This window comes from Carlito syrichta, unplaced genomic scaffold (genome assembly GCF_000164805.1).
Source record: "Carlito syrichta isolate Samal-C Ts95f unplaced genomic scaffold, Tarsius_syrichta-2.0.1 Scaffold305544, whole genome shotgun sequence".
NCBI lineage: Eukaryota > Metazoa > Chordata > Mammalia > Primates > Tarsiidae > Carlito > Carlito syrichta.
Window position 1 is genome coordinate 23,302 of NW_007249640.1, and position 18,724 is coordinate 42,025.

The 18,724-nt window shown below is 39.0% G+C and overlaps 1 protein-coding gene across 3 annotated transcripts in view; it reads left to right on the forward strand.

Annotated features, from left to right (window-relative positions):
* The window catches only part of LOC103264067 (methylosome subunit pICln), a 23,001-nt gene extending 6,701 nt beyond the window's left edge, over window positions 1-16,300 (forward strand). Inside the window, exons 3-7 of one of the 3 annotated variants that reach the window (XM_021714252.1) lie at window positions 5,113-5,214; window positions 5,856-5,963; window positions 7,442-7,619; window positions 12,762-12,851; window positions 15,539-16,300. In XM_021714252.1, the coding sequence (XP_021569927.1) occupies window positions 5,113-5,214; window positions 5,856-5,963; window positions 7,442-7,619; window positions 12,762-12,807 (434 nt within the window). In that variant the 3' untranslated portion in view covers window positions 12,808-12,851; window positions 15,539-16,300. The remainder of the gene's footprint in view (window positions 1-5,112; window positions 5,215-5,855; window positions 5,964-7,441; window positions 7,620-12,761; window positions 12,852-15,538) is intronic. The other 2 variants (XM_008061713.1, XM_021714253.1) reach the window with 2 other exon arrangements.
* Window positions 16,301-18,724: the final 2,424 nt, after the last annotated feature.

The following is an 18,724-nucleotide window of genomic DNA, read 5'->3' on the forward strand; positions in this document are numbered from 1 at the left end:
GCACTACCACGCCCGGCTAATTTTTTGATTTATTGTAGAGATGAGGTCTCGCCAAGTTGTACGGGCGAGTCTTGAACCCGCAGGCACAGGCAATCCACTCACCTCGGCCTCCCAAAGTGCTGGGATTACAGACTGAGGTACCGAGCCCGGCCACTTGAAGTTTTTTGTAATGAACATTTGTGTGTATCTGTTTTTTATATTCTTATATTTACGCTTAGAAGTCTTCATTTATTATGGATATATATTTCTGTTTTTTCCTCATGTGTTTAACTGTTTTTTTCTCTTTCTCTGTAAAGACACCTGTAGGTGTCAAATAAACTCTATGAAGTCTTTCAGTTATTCCACAATATACTTTGTGCTTCCAAGAATTTAGGATAGAACTGTTTTGTTACAGTGGTGGGATTTTTTTTGTGGGCCTGTGCACACTTTACCATCCCATTATATTTGACAGTTACATTTTGATTAAAGCATTGAAGCAGCCGGGCTCGGTGGCTCAGCCTGTAATCCCAGCGCTTTGGGAGGCTGAGGTGAGTGAATTGCCTGAACCCGCGGTTTCAAGACCCTCCTGGGCAACTTGGCGAGACTTCATCTCTACAATAAATCAAAAAATTAGCTGGGTGTGGTAGTGTGTGCCTGTAGTTCCAGCTACTCGGAAGGCTGAGGCGGAAGGATCCCCGGAGCCCAGCAGGTTGAGGCTGCGGTGGCCGGGAGCGGCCACTGTACTCCAGTCTGGGTGACAGAGTGAGACTCCAACTCAAAAAAAAAAAAAGCATTGAAGCATGCTACTGTCATCTAATAATTAAATGCCAAGGATAGTACTAAACAATCTATAATCTACAGGACAGCCCCCTGCGAAAGAATTATCCAGTCCTGATGTCAGTAGTTTTGCTATTAGAGATAACTGCAAAGACCCATAAAAATCTGTTGAAATTGTTCAGGTTTAAAATAATGGATTGCTTTTCTTCAAAATAGTGCATAAGAGTCTCATAAGTTTGCCTGTTAAGCTATTGCTTCTTCAAATTAGGGTTTTAATACAGTTTCAGGTATAATATGATCATTTGCATTCAACTATAAGTAATACTAATTATTTAGTAATATTTTGGACTTTTGTCAAGCCCTGCCGCATTAAGTGGCATAAATATCTAACAATATTTTTATAGTAAGATTTCAAATTCTTGTCATTGGGAATGGTTCTAAGACAGATGAAAATCTAGTGAGGTTTGAAAAATAGAATGAGAAGTAAAAGACTGTTAACCGTAGGGTGTAGGAAGAATTCCTGACGAATGGTTAGGCACAAAGTTCACTCTTCATCTAACTAATGCAACTGCAGTTTATAGCTAAGAATATTATGTGTCATGTTTAGTTTAAAGCATCCGTTCATTTGTAGAAATGTAAAGTCTTAAGGGTATTTTTGTCAATTTCAAATGTTGGTATGAAATGCCCCTGAGTAATGTCAGGTATCAGTGTTGGGCAAAGGTACATGTCAAGAAAAAGGCTAGCAAAGTAGGATTTTAGTAAATACCAGGTAAAGGCGGAAAGCACAATAAATAAGACTCTGTCATTAACTTGCTAGGGAAGTCATTTTCATCTCTGAGCTTGAATTTCATACAAAAAATTAGGGGAGTGTATTACTTACCTGGTTCTCAAACCTGGGTGCACATTAGTAATACCTGAGAATCTTCCTAAAAATGCAAATACTAGAAATCCCAAAGTAGGAAATAATTATTCTGTAGCTTTGGGGTAGGTATTTTAAATATGTACTCTATGTGATTATTTGCTTGAAGTTGATGTAATTATGATTAATCCTTTCTCGCTAAAATGTAGGCCTTCCCTTCTTAGTATATAGTAGTTTCTCTCTTTCTCTTTCTTTTTTCTTTGTGTATACAGGGTCTCAATACGTTGCCCTGGTCTTGAACTCCTGAACTCTAGCCAGCCTCCTGCCTTAGGCTCCCTGAATGCTCACATTACAGGCATGAGCCACTGTGCCCAACAGAAAGTAGTTTCTTCCTGGGTCACGTTTATTTTAAGAGTTGTCTGGTTCTGTGTTTCTTGAACTATCCATAAATTTCATGTGTTTGGACCATATTTTCCCAGTCTTTGTCTCTCCCATCCTGATATTCCATGATCCAGATTTTTTTTTCTCTCTCTCTTTGGCTTACCTTCATACATTTCTTTTAAAATGATTATCAGGTCATTATTGACCAGAATAGATTATTTTAAAATAATTCTAAAAATTCATTCCTGTTATTGAAAACTTAGAAAGACTTAATAAGAGTATAGTGGCCACTGCAGTGACTTTAAGATGATGAATGTTAGTGATGGTTGTAATTTTCTTTTTTTTTTTTGAGTTGGAGTCTCACTCTGTCTCCCAGACTGGAGTGCACTGGCCGCTCCTGGCCACTGCAGCCTCAACCTGCTGGGCTCTGGCGATCCTTCTGCCTCAGTCTTCCAAGTAGCTGGAACTATAGGCACGCACTACCACACCAGCTAATTTTTTATTTATTTATTGTGGAGATGAGGTCTTGCCACGTTGCCCAGGCGGGTCTTGAACCCACGGGCTCTGGCAATTTACTCACCTCAGACTCCCAAGGTGCAGGATTACAGGCTGAGCCACCGAGCCTAGCATAATTTTCTTTTCTAGTTGTAACAATATTATATTACATTTCTATTTACTGCCCTAAGGTATAATCCTGAGAAAATAACAAATTATTAAAAGTGGTTATTTATTGGAAATAACTAGAAAGGAACTAGGGGGCAAGTACTTTTTCCTTTGAATCCATCTAAACTCTTTCAATTATTTTTATATCAGCATGTATTACTTTTATAATTTAAAACGATGTCGATTTAATTACAGAATGATAAATACAGCATGATAGCATCTGTTTTTTAAAATGAATTGAAAAAGTTTGGTAGTACAGTACCATAATTTATTCAGTTATTTAGAATTCTCCAGTGTTTTTGTTATTTTACTTGTTTATAGAGGACAGGTGTATGATTGATATTTAACATAATAATATTAGAAATAAGAGAGAAAATGTCCTGTTAAGTCTATCACATAAAAATGTAGATAATTGCCATATTTAGATTTTCACTTTTTTGCTTATCTGTATTTTCTCATTATACAGTGAGCTTGTATGACTTAGAAGAGTTGAAAACAGCCGGGCTCGGTGGCTTAGCCTGTAATCCCATGCTTTGGGAGGCTGAGGTGAGTGGATTGCCTGAGCCCGTGGGTTCGAGACCCACCTGGGCAACTTGGCGAGACCTCATCTCTACAATAAATCAAAAATTAGCCGGGCACGGTAGCGTACACCTGTAGTTCCAGCTGCTTGGAAGGCTGAGGCGGAAGGATCGCCAGAGCCCAGCCGGTCGAGGCTGCGGTGGCTGGGAGCGGCCACTGCACTCCAGTCTGGGCAACAGAGTGAGACTCCAACTCAAAAAAAAAAAGGACTTAATAAATATCCTCCTATAAGTTATTCTTTTGAGTAGAATTGCTGCCTTAAAGATAATAAACATTTTCAAAGTTCTTAATATATCTTGCCAAATTGTTTTCCAAAGTGTTGATATCAATTTACAGTAGAAGCTTATAAGAGTACCTTTTCACCTTATAGTCATTGACATGGAGAATTAGCATTTTTTAATACATTCTCAGTCAGACAAGAGAACTAACATTTTTAAAATAGTAACTTTAGCCGGGCTCGGTGGCTCAGCCTGTGATCCCGTGCCTTGGGAGGCTGAGGTGAGTGAATTGCCTGAGCCTGTGGGTTTGAGACCCACCTGGGCAACTTGGCGAGACCTCATCTCTACAATAAGTCAAAAAAAATTAGCCAGATGTGGTAGCGCGCGCCTGTAGTTCCAGCTACTTGGAAGGTTGAGGCGGAAGATCGTGGGAGCCCAGTAGGTCAAGGCTGTGGTGGCTGGGAACGGCCACTGCACTCCAGTTTGGGCGACGGAGTGAGACTTCAACTCAAAAAAAAAAAAGTAACTTTATTATTATTATTTTTTTTGAGTTAGAGTCTCACTCCCTCACCCAGTCTGGAGTGCAGTGGCACGCTCATGGCCACCCCAGCATTGAACTGCTGAGCACCAGCGATCCTTCCGCCTCAGCCTTCCAAGTAGCTGGAACTACAGGCACGCACTACCACGCCCAACTAATTTTGTATTTATTGTAGAGATGGGGTCTCACCAAGTTGCCCAGGCTGGTCTTGAACCTGTGGGCTCAGGCAATCTACTCGCCGTGGCCTCCCAAAGTGCTGGGTTTACAAGCAGAGCCACCAAGCGTGATCTAACTTTAAATGGTAACACTTGATTTATATTTTTAAGATTATTAATTTTGAACATATTTTGATGTTTTGGGGATCTGTTTAAATATTTCGTTGACCTGTATTTTCTGTACATTTTTAACTGCTGTCAGTCTATAAAACGTGACCTGGCTACAATACATCTATTTCCCTTTTTAAATATTTATTTTTTATATTTTCACTGGTACATATGGTGTTATCATAAACATTTGTGTGCGGAATATATGCTGTGTGCTGAATATATGCTGAGATGTGGAATTGCTGTCTAATAGAATATGCATATCTCCAAGGTGTTTGTAGTAATTTCTACTTCCACCAGCAGCATATACTAGTTCTTTCTGTTGAACATTTATGTCTTTGTTACCACCACTGTGGCCCCATGTGAGACTCAGTCCTTAGGGCTCAATGAAGCACAATGTGACAAGACCAGAGATTCTTTCCAGAGCTTTTTTAATTTCTAAAATAACCATAGTTGGAAGTTAAAATTGAATGCAGTGTTCAGATATATCAATAGACTTGTTTTTTAAAAAGTCAAATAATGACATCACTTCCCATTTTTTTGCTGCTGTAGTCTCACAGTGATATGAGCAGCTATACGCGTGGGATACAATAAGACTAGGCCATTGTAAATTGAGATGAAGTAACCATTTTCATCTCTTCTGCATGGACTAGACATTGTTTGGGGTACAGTATGTCTAGATGTCCTGTGTAAGTAGGATTTAATCAAGGGCTCTTGTAGACTTATTTTATTAAAATGCTGTTATAAGAATTTTACTAAAGACATCTTTAAAAAGTTATTTTATTCCCTTTCTAGAAGAATCAAAAGAATCTGTTGCTGATGAACAAGAGGAAGACAGCGATGATGATGTTGAACCAATTACTGAATTTAGATTTGTGCCTAGTGATAAGTTAGCATGTGAGTGTTCTATAGTATTCTTTTCCTTTTATGTACCAAGCATTCCCCATTCTTGCACACATACAGCTCTCACCTTTACCATTATTACTTCCCTTCTTTTGCTTTTTCTTTATTGTAGTAATTCATTGAGTGACAAATACCTCTTAATGTCAAAGGTTGGGAATGCAGTGAGAGTATTGTAACTCCCTAGTACCTGGAATAGTTTGTGAGTGGAGGACTCTGATTAGTTTTATGGATTGATGCTGTTGACTTTGAATCTCACCTGATTGGTGGCAGAGGAGTTACAGCAATTCCAAAGTAGAATAACCCTGAATAGCTAGAAAGAGCCCTATCAGCTGAAAGGGCCTTCACCCTGATGCCAGCAGTTGGACCCGGATTCTGACCCTTTTTCTCAGAAAATCCAGTCAGCCATGAAGACATCTCGATAATATCTCAAAATGAACTCTTATTTTGTGACTTGTCCATTGCCTCAAGCACTTTTTGGGTTATCTTACTTGGAATTTGACAAATTTTGCAAATATTGTGACCTTAGTATGCCTCTTGTGTACCCATTCAACTTATTTGCACTGATGGTTATTTTTATTATAAAATTTTATTCTATACTGAAAAAATGTTAGTTACAATTTAATTTCTTCGTTCAGTGGAGGCGCTGTTCACTGCCATGTGTGAATGCCAGGCCTTGCATCCAGATCCTGAGGATGAAGATTCAGATGATTATGATGGAGAAGAATATGATGTGGAAGCACATGGTTAGTGAAATGTATTTTTTAAAGTTTTTTGTTTGTTTATTTAATGTTCTATTTTAAGCATTATTTGTTCTAGGGATAGAGAGTTATAGTTCTTTATATCTCTATAAAGTACTACTGTGGTATCATTATTAATAAAAGTGAATGACACAATGGTATACTTTATAGCCTAAACTCTTTGCAACAGACAAATTGGAGAAATGTATGGGCTTTCCAAGCTTGAGGGTAAAAAAATAGAGATAATTAGGGGGAGAATGGATAAATAGAACAAATGGAAGGAAGGAAGATGCCTGAGCCCGTGGGTTCGAAACCAGCCCAGGCAACTTGGCGAGATGTCATCTCTACAATAAATTTTTAAAAATTAGCCAGGTGTGGTAGTACGTGCCTATAGTTCTGGCTACTTGGATGACTATGGCAGAAGGATCGCCAGAGCCCAGCAGGTTGATGCTAGGGTAGCTGTGAGTGTGCCACTGCACTCTAGCCTGGGCAATGGAGTGAGAATGCAACTCAAAAAAAAAAAAAGAGAGAGTGGGTTGTCAGGAACATCTTGTAAGATGAGGCAGTTGTCCCAGAGAACAAGCCTTCTCTCTCTATACCTTGAGAGCCTAGATCCTCTATATTTTTATTTAACATACTCCTCCTAATAGCCTTCTGCCAAGGGCATTTCTTTTTCTTAGACCGTACTTCATTTATCTGTGAATGTTTTCCATTGCTTCCCCAGACCAGAATGCAGTTGCTACCCTGGTAGAGTCTTTGTAGCTTCGGTGCCTGCTCTGCTCTTGTCTTTTCCCCAGTGGTCTTATGCTCACCGTCTGGGTGTCAGATCCCTCTCCTCCAGGTGTGCCTACTTCCTGGCCTGAGACAAACACATTTCTGGGATTCTCCTTCACACACTCAAATACATTCTTATCTTTCTGGAATTTCTGAATGATTTTACATTTTTATCCTTTTTGTGTTTTCCAGAATTTCTGATTTGTTAAAAAGGGGCATGTGTTTTTTTTTGTTGTTGTTTTGTTTTATTTTAGAGTTGGAGTCTCATTCTTGTTGCCCAGGCTGGAATGCAGTGGCACACTCATGGCCACTGCAGTCTTGACCTGCTGGGCTTAGGTCATCCTTCCGCCTTAGCCTTCTAAGTAGCTGGAATTACAGACAAGGAGCGTGTATTTTAATTAGAAAACATATTCACTGTACAGATTAATATCAAGTAAATTTGTGCTCACCTTGTAAAATTCCCACCTCAGGATAACATAAGACTCTCTCTTAGGAGCACTCTTTTTTTTTTCCTAGTTCCTGGAAATGTAATTCTTTGGGAATTGCTGTTTCTATATCTTCAGCGCTGCCCTGTATATGTATATAAATGAATGTTGAAAAGTATTTTCCTGGAAGCCTATTTTCAGTGTACCTTATCTTTAGCAAATGCATTATTGATTATTGTTTTTTCTAATTGTTGTGTAATAGCTTTAAGTTTTCTGTTTGTTTAGAACAAGGACAAGGGGATATCCCTACATTTTATACCTATGAAGAAGGATTATCCCATTTAACAGCAGAAGGCCAAGCCACATTGGAGAGATTAGAAGGAATGCTTTCTCAATCTGTAAGCAGCCAGTATAATATGGCAGGGGTCAGGACAGAAGATTCAATAAGAGATTATGAAGGTGAGTGTCCTTTCTCTTCAGTGTGAACTGTCAAGTGGGTGCTTGGAGTTATGGAGAGGCTTATGAGTTCTTTTAAAAAACTCTTTTTTTTTTTGGAGTAGGAGTCTCACTCTGTCGCCCAGGCTTGAGTGCAGTGGCATGCTCATGACTACTGCAGCCTCTACCTGCTAGGCTCAGATGGTCCTTCCACCTCAGCCTTTCAAGTAGCTGGAACCACAGGCACGCACCACCATGCCCAGCTAATTTTTTGGTTTATTGTAGGTATGAGTTCTCACCAAGTTGCACAGGCTAGTCTTGAACCCCTGGACTCAGGCAGTCCTCTCACCTCTGCCTCCCAAAGTGTTAGAATTACAGGCATAAGCCACCACGCCTGATTTTTTAAAAATGCTTAAGAGAAGCCGGGCTTGGTGGCTCAGCCTGTAATCCCGCGCCTTTGGGAGGCTGAGGTGAGTGGATTGCCTGAGCCCGCGGGTTCGAGACCCGCCTGGGCAGTGAGATCTCATCTCTACAATAAATCAAAAAATCAGCTGGGCGTGGTAGCGCATACCTGTAATTCTGGCCACTTGGAAGGCTGAGGCAGGAAGGATCGCCGGAGCCCAGCAGGTTGAGGCTGCGGTGGCCGGGAGCGGCCACTGCACTCCAGTCTGGGTGACAGAGTGATACTCCAACTCAAAAAAAAAAAAAAAAATGCTTAAGAGAAATCTCAGAGTTAACTCTTCATAATACAGGAAGCAAATGTAGAATACAGAGAATGGGATTCTTATGTAATTTGTTTTTAGTGATTTGTTTCCTCACTACAAAAATAGTCTTTGTTGATAGACAAAAAATTTTTAAATTGCATAGGCAAAGAAGAAATGAAAAAATATCAAGTATAATTCTGAAAAATATCTACCATTAATTTTCTGTTGCACCTCTGTATTAATTTTCCAGGGGTGTCATAACAAAGTACCATAAAATGGGTGGCTTAAATAATATAAATTGATTGTCTCACAGTTTTGGGGGCCAGAAGTACAGGGCTGTTTATCTCTGAGGGCTATGTTTTAGTCTTCTCTCCTTATCGTGTAGATAGCTGTCTTCTCCTTATGTCTTTGTGTGGTCTTCCTTCTGTTTATGTGTCCCATATCTGTTTCCAAGTTTCCTTCTACTAGTCAGGGTTCTCCAGAGACAGAACCAGTAGGGATGTGTGTGTATACTCACATACATACAGGGGCATCTCTGCATTTTACATCTGTTTGCTTTTTACCATTTAACATCTGTTATTAAATGGCATAATCCTTCAAAAGTATAAAATGTAGTGATGTCCCCCTCTGTGTGTGTATATACATGCTTACATTCAGAGAGAGAGAGATTTATTTTAAGACATTGGCTCAGATGACTGTAAAGACTGGTCAGTTCAAAATCTGCAGGGTAGGCCAACTGGAGACCCAGGGAAGGGTTGGTGTTGTAGTGAGAAACCAAAAATTAGCCTAGAATGATGGCATGTGCATCTAGTCACAGTTACTCAGGAGACTGAGACAGAAGGATTGCCTGAGCCTAGGAGGTCAAGACTATGTTTAACCATGATTATGCCACTGCACTCCAGCTTGGGCAAAAAGTGAGACCCTGATTTAAAAAAAGAAGACCTTCAGCTGATTATCTGAAGCTGCCACCACATTATGTAGGGTAATCTGCCTCGCTCAGAGTCCACCAATTAGTATGTTAATCTTATGTAAAAAATAATCTCCGCAAAAACATCTAGAATAATGTTTCACCATCTATCTGGGTACCTTGGCCTAGCCAAACTGACACACAAAGTTAACTATGGCAGCCTTCTTATGAGGAGGACAACATATTGATTTAAGTCTTAGTTTAATGACCTCATATTAACTTGATTGCCTCTATAAAGACCCTTTGTCCAAATAAGGTCATATTCTGAGGTACTGGAGTTTAAGGACTTCAAATGAATTTGAGGGAGACACAATTCAACCCAAAACACTAAGAGAGAAATCTCAGAATAAACTCTTTATAGTATAGGGAGCACATGTAGAATTATATAGAATGGGAACTCTTATGCAATTTTTTTAGTGTTTTTTTTCCCTAACTACAAAAATAATCTATGTTCATAGTAAAAAATTTGTAGTGTGCACAAATTAGAGGTAGGAAAAAATCAAATACAGATGCAAGAACTGTCTACTATCAATTTTCTTTTGCGTATCCTTCCAATATTGTTTGTTTGCTTATGTGTGTTTATGTGTACAGATATTGATAATACCATTTTTATTTTTAAGTGAATTCCTATATCATTAAATGCAAAGTTAGAAGAGTCAGTTGATTTAAAGGATTAGTCAGCATTCAAGAAACTTGGGCTCTCTTCTCATGACAAACTTCTTGACCATAACCAAGTGGCTTTAAATGTTTGAAGTTTCTTCTAATTAAGTATCAAAGTTTGTTTGTATTTTCCCTGTTAGACTGGTTTCTTTCGTAAATAATCATGTTTATTTTAGAACCTTGAAGTATTCTTTTTACCCAACCTTTACCATTTATTCCCTTATCCAGTTTAAGTCCTAGTTCCATGGATTTCTCCTTAAGTTCATATCTCATTGCCATTACTACTGTTATCCTTCAAACCTAGGCCCTTTTTTCTTACACCAGATTTACAGTAGAAAATTCCTTTCCTCTGTCATCCCTCTAGCTCCTTAATTTTCTTAGAACACTTTTTAATGTCACTTTTATACAAAGATGTCCCCTCGGTGATTTCCTGATGCCCACCATTTAGTTCTTACTCTGAAGAGACAACCCTAATTGCTTTTGCTTGAATAGCTCCAGTCTTGTTCCTGCTGTCCTCAGTAAAGCACTTAAGATAATGCTTACTATGTGCCAGACCCTGATTTAAGCACATTGCACATATTTACTCAATCATTCCAAGAACGATTTGTAGTAAATGCTGTTATGATCTCCATTTTACAGATTAGGAAACTAAGGCACAGAAAGGTTACATAAATTGCTTGAGGTCAAATAGCTAATAAGTGATACGAGGATTAAATGAGCTAATATGCAAAAAATAATTCACCCACCACTGTTATAAGTCATTCTTTCAGGTCAGGTGAAAGCCTCATGCCTTATAATCCCAGCATTTTGGGAGGCTGAGTGGGAGGATCCCTTGAGCCCAGGAGTTCAAATCAGCTTGCGCAACTTAGAGAGATCTCGTCTCTGCAAAAATTTTAAAAATTAGCTGGGTATAGTGACACATGCCTGTAGTCCCAGCTATTCAGAAGACTGAGGCAAGAGGATCACTTGAACCCAGGTGCTGGAGGCTGCGGTGAGCTATGATCACAATACTACACTCCAGCTTGGGTAATAGAGTGAGATCTTAGCTCAATCATTCGAGAAATATTTCTTGCATCTTACGTGTATTTAGCATCCATGTATTTCGGAGTTTTAACACTTCTGATTTTTAGTGACTGCAGAATATTGTTAAAGAGACTTGCCATAGTTTTTCCTTTATTGGCACATTTAAGTTTCATCATGCTTGATCAACAGCTCTGTGCACAGAACATACTGACCTGTGTGGTTTCTGAAGCTCTGGAAGATTTTAATTGGAAAAAATTTGGGCTTTGGGTCACACTGTTATTCCTTATGTCTACCCTCCATTTTAAACTTCAACTGGTGAGAGACCTCAGACGTAGGCTTTAGAGTGACAGTGATGGTGACTCAGATGATTTCTAGTGCTCTACCATACTCTTAGCTGAAAGAATTCAAGATGTTACCTTTTTTAAAATTACAGTGGTTAACTAACAAGTGCAATGTGGATTTCATCACTGAAGCCTTTTTTTTAATTGTAAAATTCCTTATTCAGTGCTTTATAGCAAATAATTTTAAGGTTATAAACACATTTTCCTAAAGTGAGATTTCTGGACTTTTATTCATAAGCCTCATTAACACATTGAAGTTGGCTATATATAAAACATCTTCAGCCTACACCAATCTCCATCTCTGAAGTCCTGAGTGCCCACGTTGTTATTTTTGCCAGTGAAACACATGCTGTCTTTTAGTGGCATTTCAGTGCTTCATGTACTCATTTATATAAGAGACAGTTATTGAACTATTGCCCCAGGTACAGATAATACAGCAGTGCTTGAGATATGAGGTTACTGTCTTCATATTAATGACATTCTAGTGGAGAGAAAAATAAGTTAACAGTACATTGAAGTACAGCATTGAGGTCCAAGAGATGCTTGGGAAGCTGTGGAATTTTTTTTTTTTTTTTTTTTTTTTGAGTCAGTCTCACTCTGTTGCTCAGACAAGTACAGTGGCACGCTCATGACCACTGCAGCCTTGACCTGCTGGACTCAGATGATCCTTCTGCCTCAGCCTTCCAAGTAGCTGGAACTACAGGCGCATGCCATCATGCCTGGCTAGTTTTTTTATTTATTGTAGAGATGAGGTCTCACCAGTTTGCCCAGGCTGGTCTCAAACCCCTGGACTCAGGCAATCCTCTCGCCTCCACCTTCCAAAGTGCTGGGATTACAGACTTGAGCCACTGCGCCTGGCAAGAAAATTTTTTTATGTGGAAAGGTACTTAATTTTAGATACATGTGTTGACCTTTTGACTCCTCAGTGGTGGGCTTCCCAGGGGCTATGGGCAGAAGCTACTTTGTGGTGGGCTGAAGAGTTCAGGGGTAAGTGGAAGGTGAGATGAGAAGACTTTTTCCACAGGAATTTTTAATTTTTTTCTTGTCCCCTCCTCACCTTTAGTTTAATGAGACGAGAAAATCAGAGATAAGCAAGAAGCTTCTCTACTGATTTTTGTCTTTTCTCTAAAGTGTTGCCAACTTTGTTGTGAAGTTAGGGCTGCATACCTTTAAAAAAAGTCTAACAGTAAATACTTAGAACAGATCTGTTTGAAAGTTCCTACCTGGATTTTTTAGTGTTGATGTTGAGAGTTTACAAAGTAAATATTAAATATATAGACTGATTTTAACTTGGCCTAAATCCCCAGGCAGTATTTTCCTTTCTCAGTTTGTTCCTTGATACTTTAATTTTCAAGAGTTAAAAAAATAGCAATTCTTACCAACAGAGGGCACTAGCTTCCTTCTGGTAGAAGTTATAAGCTGATTCTTATCTGAAGTGTAGTGTTGCTCAGCTGTTAATTAATTAATTTACTTAGATGGGATGGAGGTGGATACCACACCAACAGTTGCTGGACAGTTTGAGGATGCAGATGTTGATCACTGAAAATGTTGATCGTTGCTTTAAGGTGAGTGGTTTTTTCCTCCCTTGAAAACCATACGAAATGATGAATTTTTATTTTCATTCTTCAAGAGAGTTCTATATAATTAGTAGTTTGGAAAAATGTTTATTTCTGGAATTATTGAAAATTTGATGGCTGTTTTTTTCTTCTAAGAAATCAAGGGCTACACACACAGTGATGTTCAGTTTAACATTTACTGTATACTTACCATATGCCAAGCACTGCATTAGGCATTGAGGGTACATATAAGATCCATCACAGTCCATCTTCAGTGAACTTATGAGAGTGATATTAGCCATTTCTGCAGAAACAGCCCTTCTTGGTCAGCTCAGGTGAGAGCAGTAGAGTCTGAGGTCATGTCCTGGTCTACTTCTGAGTCACCTTTTCTCACTTGTAATGTTTGAAATCTCAACATGTTCATCAGAAAACGCAAAGCAGAGATGTGCTGCAGCTCACTGCTTTTCAGTCAAGTGAGGAAGTAGAAGTAATTACAAACTGAGTTTAAACCTTTAATCATAATCTTATATCATTTTCCCTCCTCCTGGAAATAATAGGTGATCCGGGCACTAGGCACTTTCGTGTAACTATAACAGGTTTGTATAGTTGTCCAAAAGCCATCATTTTCCAAGTTGTTTCCTGCCTGCTTTTCATGGCTTACGTAAGAGATTGCTGCCATTTTTCTTTCTCTGACATATTCTCAAGCTTTGCCTGAAGTTTGTCCCTATTTTTTTCTTTATTTTAAAAATCTTTTTCTTATTAGGCCTCAGGCCTTTTAGATGATGTCCCTGATTATGTATTTGCTACTTCATTACTCTGAGAAATATATTATCCTTTGCCAGCCTGCATGTTGCCGGCCCATATTTCTTTTTTCTTTTTTTTGAGCCAGAGTCTCACTCAGTTGCCCAGGCTGGAGTGCAGCAGCACTCTCACAGCCACCGCAGCCTCAGCCTGCTGGGCTCAAGTGATCCTTCCTCCTCTGCTTTCCAAGTAGCTGTAACTACAGGCATGTACCACCATGCCTGGCTAATTTTTTGATTTATTGTGGAGATGAGGTCTCACCAAGTTGCTCAGTCTAGTCTCCAATCCCTGGTCCTCTCCTCCTCCTGTGCTGGGATTACAGACATGAGCCACTGCGCCTAACTGCCAGCCTATATTTCAATTGTATGTTAGCTAATAACTGAAGGTCATGTTCATTTCATTCTGAGCGAGGCCTAGTAGTTGTAGTAGGCCTTCCTTTATAAGCTGCTGTTAAATTGTCCCTCTTTCCCCCTACAGTGTCCTCTTACCTATGTCATTATAGCATTATTTTCCTGAATATTGGCTGTCTTTCAGTCTTGAGATGCCACTGCTACCCAAGTCCTTTTATTTTATTAAAGCATATAGTAATAGCATGGCAAGAGTTGACTTGACTCTGCTGCCACTCTCAGCCAGTCATTTAGGTTGTGAGATTCCTTGTTATTCCTGCTGTGTTAAATATTTCAAGATTTCTTCTCTTTGTTCCTGTATAGATTTTTAGTTTATTGGCTCTTTCTCCAGTTAAAAGTTTTCTTTTAACCTCTCTGTTCTGTGTTATATTGGAAACTAGTCTCTTAAAGTTTCAGTTACATACCAAGTTGTTGCCATTGTGAATACTGAATAGCATTGCTTCTTAATACTAATATAAATTTTGATATTGGATCGCTGCTTGCTTCTCTGGTCCTGTCGGGGGAACTATCAGAAAATAGCCTCTTAGAGTTCTGTGATTTATATCTCTTCCCTTAAACACTAATTCTTATTTCCACACTCACTATATGATATATGTGGTATACCACCTATTACACATATGGTTTGTTATATATGTACTATTATGTAAGTAGTATATAATACAACTTATTTAAGTGGTCCAACTTAAGTCTTCTTTCCCTATTTGTCATCACATTTTTTTTTTATAGCATATTGGTTTTTTCAGTTCAGTGATACTTGTTTAGTAACTGTTTTATTGATACTGGAAAACAGACTTTTGGATCTTTTGGCTTTCACCTATTTCCTTTTGGAAAATAGACTGTTCAGAAAACATCAACCACTCTTTTATTAAGGATCATGAGAAACTCATTTGGTATGTTACTAAAGGTTACACAAATGGGATGTTAAGGCAATCCCTGGCAAGAATTCTTAGGATTCTTTGTGATGGTGAAATACCCACAAAATAGCCACAAACTTTTTAATGAGTTTTGTCTTCTGCTTATTTTATGCTAGTGCTCACAGGCAGAGAATTATTTTAGTCATAATATTTATACATATTCTTTATCTGGATAATTGCCCTGAATCCCAAACAATGTCTGTAAATTTTTGATGATTTAAAGTGGCATAAACCTTTAAAGAATGATCAAAGAATAATTAGAATATTTATGCAACGATTAATAATTTCAAGATAACAGAACTAGGACGTCTATCAGTGCATGAGGTGGAGTGAAGGAGGTGGCATATGAATGGTGGCATCACAACTCTGCCACATACTGGCTATATGTCTTTGGACAGGGCAGATAACTTCTTTAATCCTCACTTCCCCATCTGTAAAACAGGGATGATAATAGCTGCCTGGCAGGGTTGTTGCAAAGACTGAGATATAATGTGCCCAAGTCCTGACACTCTTGACTAGGCGTTCAATAAATGATAACTATTATTATAAACACTGTAAACCTTTTGTTTTTCAGATTCTGCTGATAACTGTAGGAGAGAACTTGGTGCCTCTTCCACTCTGGAGTGGGGTTGATGACAGTCTTTTTCTTTCTCCAAAACTCATCTGAACCAGTTCTTTTTCGAGACAGACTATATTGAGACAAGTTGTCACCAGCAGAAGATACTATGACCTTTATTAACAAAGGTGAATTAACTTAACCAAGAGGGTATTTGTAGTTTATTATTTACCCCAAAACTTTCTGTGGCTAGGTACCCTCTGAGTAGGCCTATACTTCCTGCTGCCTTCACTGTATGCATCTTCTGTAAGCTGGCAGGCCTGTGTGGTGAAAATGCATAGGATCTTGGAAGTGTAGGTAAACTGGGAAACAGGCTGAAGCGAAGATACGCTTCTTTGGGGCATGAGGGGATTCATACCCATAAAAAGACAAATCTTAGAGGAATCCTGGCCTCTGCTCATTCTCCATAGAGACAAGAGTCTTCTACTAATTTGGGGTCCACATGAATTAATTCAGGCATCTCTAGGTAGCCTCTTCAGAAACACCTCCACCACAAATACTCCCACTGACTTAAGTACTTCTGACTAGCTTTTGCTTCTTTCACATTTCATCATTCTGCTCTGTTATAACCTCTTAGGTTATATCTTTTAATTTCCAACCTCTTAGGTTAGTTTCTGTAACAGAACAAGTGAATCTGGGATAAAGTCCTCAAAGTACTTCAAATGGTAATTGTTTTGCATTTGTAATAGCTTAACAAATAAACCTAGGTTTTCTATAATACTGTGCTTTTCTTCTTGACTAAAACCATCAATGAGAAATATTTTGTAGAAAAATAGTCCTGGCAGATACGAGAATTTTGTTGGTCCTGTTTTTGTTCACTTGTTGAGAACATGAACATGAAATTAATAAGAAAATGTATAGCTAAAGCTTCTGGCAATTAGTAAGGCAAGAATTTAAACATTTCAGGAGATTTTTGCTATTTGCTCTTAATCTGGAGTAATTTCTTATATTTATCAACTCTCAATTTTAGTTTTCACAGACACCTGGGTATTTATAAGGCTGATTCATAACAGGTTTATACTTGGACTTTCGATACCATTATATGGCCTTAAAAAATAAGATTAGACAGGCTATTCAGAATCAGTTGGCTAACTAGTGACTAAACTCAAGTTTGACATTACTCAACCCAGTGTTCTTTTTTTTTTGTTGTTGAGTTGGAATCTCACTCTGTCGCCCAGACTGGAGTGCAGTGGCCGCTCCTGGCCACTGCAGCCTTGACTGGCTGGGCTCCGGCAATCCTTCTGCCTCAGCCTTCCAAGTAGCCGGAACTATAGGCACGCGCTACCACGCCTGGCTAATTTTGATTTATTGTAGAGATGAGGTCTCGCCAAGTTGCCTAGGCGGGTCTCGAACCCGCGGGCTCAGGCAATCCACTCACCTCAGCCTCCAAAGGTGCGGGATTACAGGCTGAGCCATCAAGCCTAGCAGCCTAGCATTCTTTTCAGCAATTTCACCTGGGATGAGGTCTCGCCAAGTTGCCCAGGCAGGTCTCGAACCTGCGGGCTCAGGCAATCCACTCACCTCAGCCTCCAAAGGTGCGGGATTACAGACTGAGCCACCAAGCCTAGCAGCCTAGTCCTCTTTTCAGCAATTTCACCTGGTTTCCTCATCCCTCAAAATACGATGAAAAAAACCCGAATTTTCCTTTTTCTAACCAGAGTCTCTGAAATTCTGAATTTGTTAGAGTAGACAAGTAAAAGAAGCACTTGGAAATGGAAACTGAAATTTACTGAGATGTCTTACCATCCATCATCCTGAGTTTTTTATATATGTTATGTATTATAATCTGAACTACCTTTTAAGCTACTTTTGTCCCATTTTATAGATGAGGAGAATGAGTTAAGTAGAGTAACTTGCTTAAGTAGATAGATACTTGCTTATGTAGATAGTAAGCTATGATTTTTAAGCCTGTGCTCTAAAACATCATACAACCTCCGTCTACCAACAATTGAAGGGAAGCAAATCTTTCTAGTGCTGCATGGTTTTCACTGTTAAAGTTTTAATGGACAGCACAGGAGGTTCCCAAATTTCTCTGAGCAGCCCCCATAATTGTATCCTAGAAGTTTATTCTTAATTCATGATATTCTCATAGACTAATAATACTAGAAGTTCATTTGAGTTCCTTTTAAAAGTAATAAATTTGTAATTGTGACTTTCAGTGAAGTATAAAGTACTCTGATAACAAGATGTTGAGATTCAGAGTGCACTGTTTCCTGTTGGTGTTGCTGTGGTCAGCCTGGTATCGTGGATAATGCAGTACCCAGAGAGGCAGGAGACCAACGATAATCTAGTTCTGGCTTGGCAGACAAAAGGTTTAAACTCTCTGGGCCTATTTCCTCATCTGTAAAATGAGGGGATTAGACTAAATGACTTTCAAAGACTCAGCTATAACATTCTGTAATACTAGGTAGTTGTATCCATAACTTTGAAACAATAGGAGAAGCTGAGAAAAAAGATCAGATCAGACTTTTTAAAAATGAAATTCATAATGACTATCAGCCAACATTGATTGCATTTATTGCTTGTGTGTTCTTGATGTAGAGAAACGTTAAAGGCGTAGTCATTTCCCCTATAAAATGAAAGCCATCTAAAATATCCCTAAAAGCTATGGTTAATGGTTCTCTGTTCAAGGTTCTATCATTTTTTAAATGTGTTCGGGTCAGGTATGGTGGCTCACACCTATAATCCCAGGACTTTGAGAGGCCAACACAAGAGGACCACTTGAGGTCAAGAGTTTGAGATCATCCTGGGCAATATAGTGGGATCACATCTCTGCAAAAAAAAAATTTTTAATTAGCTGGGTGTGGTAGCATGTACCTGTAGGCCCAACTACTTGAGAGGATGAGGTGGGTGGATCACTTGAGCCCAAAGAGTTCAAGGCTGCAGTGAGCTATAATTGGGCCACTGTCATCCTGCCTGGGCAACAGACAGAATAAGACCCTGTCTCCAAAAAAAACCCTAAAATTAATGTATTCATTAAAATGTGATGATCCCTAATACTGTATGAAAGAAATTGGCAGTAGCAGGTCATTGCCAGGGAAGTGGGGAGGGGGGACATAATCACATACCTAATAAGGGTACCTTATCCCAAACCAGGCAATGGGAGGACCACTGGGAGGCCCAAACTTCACCTGTTCAATGACT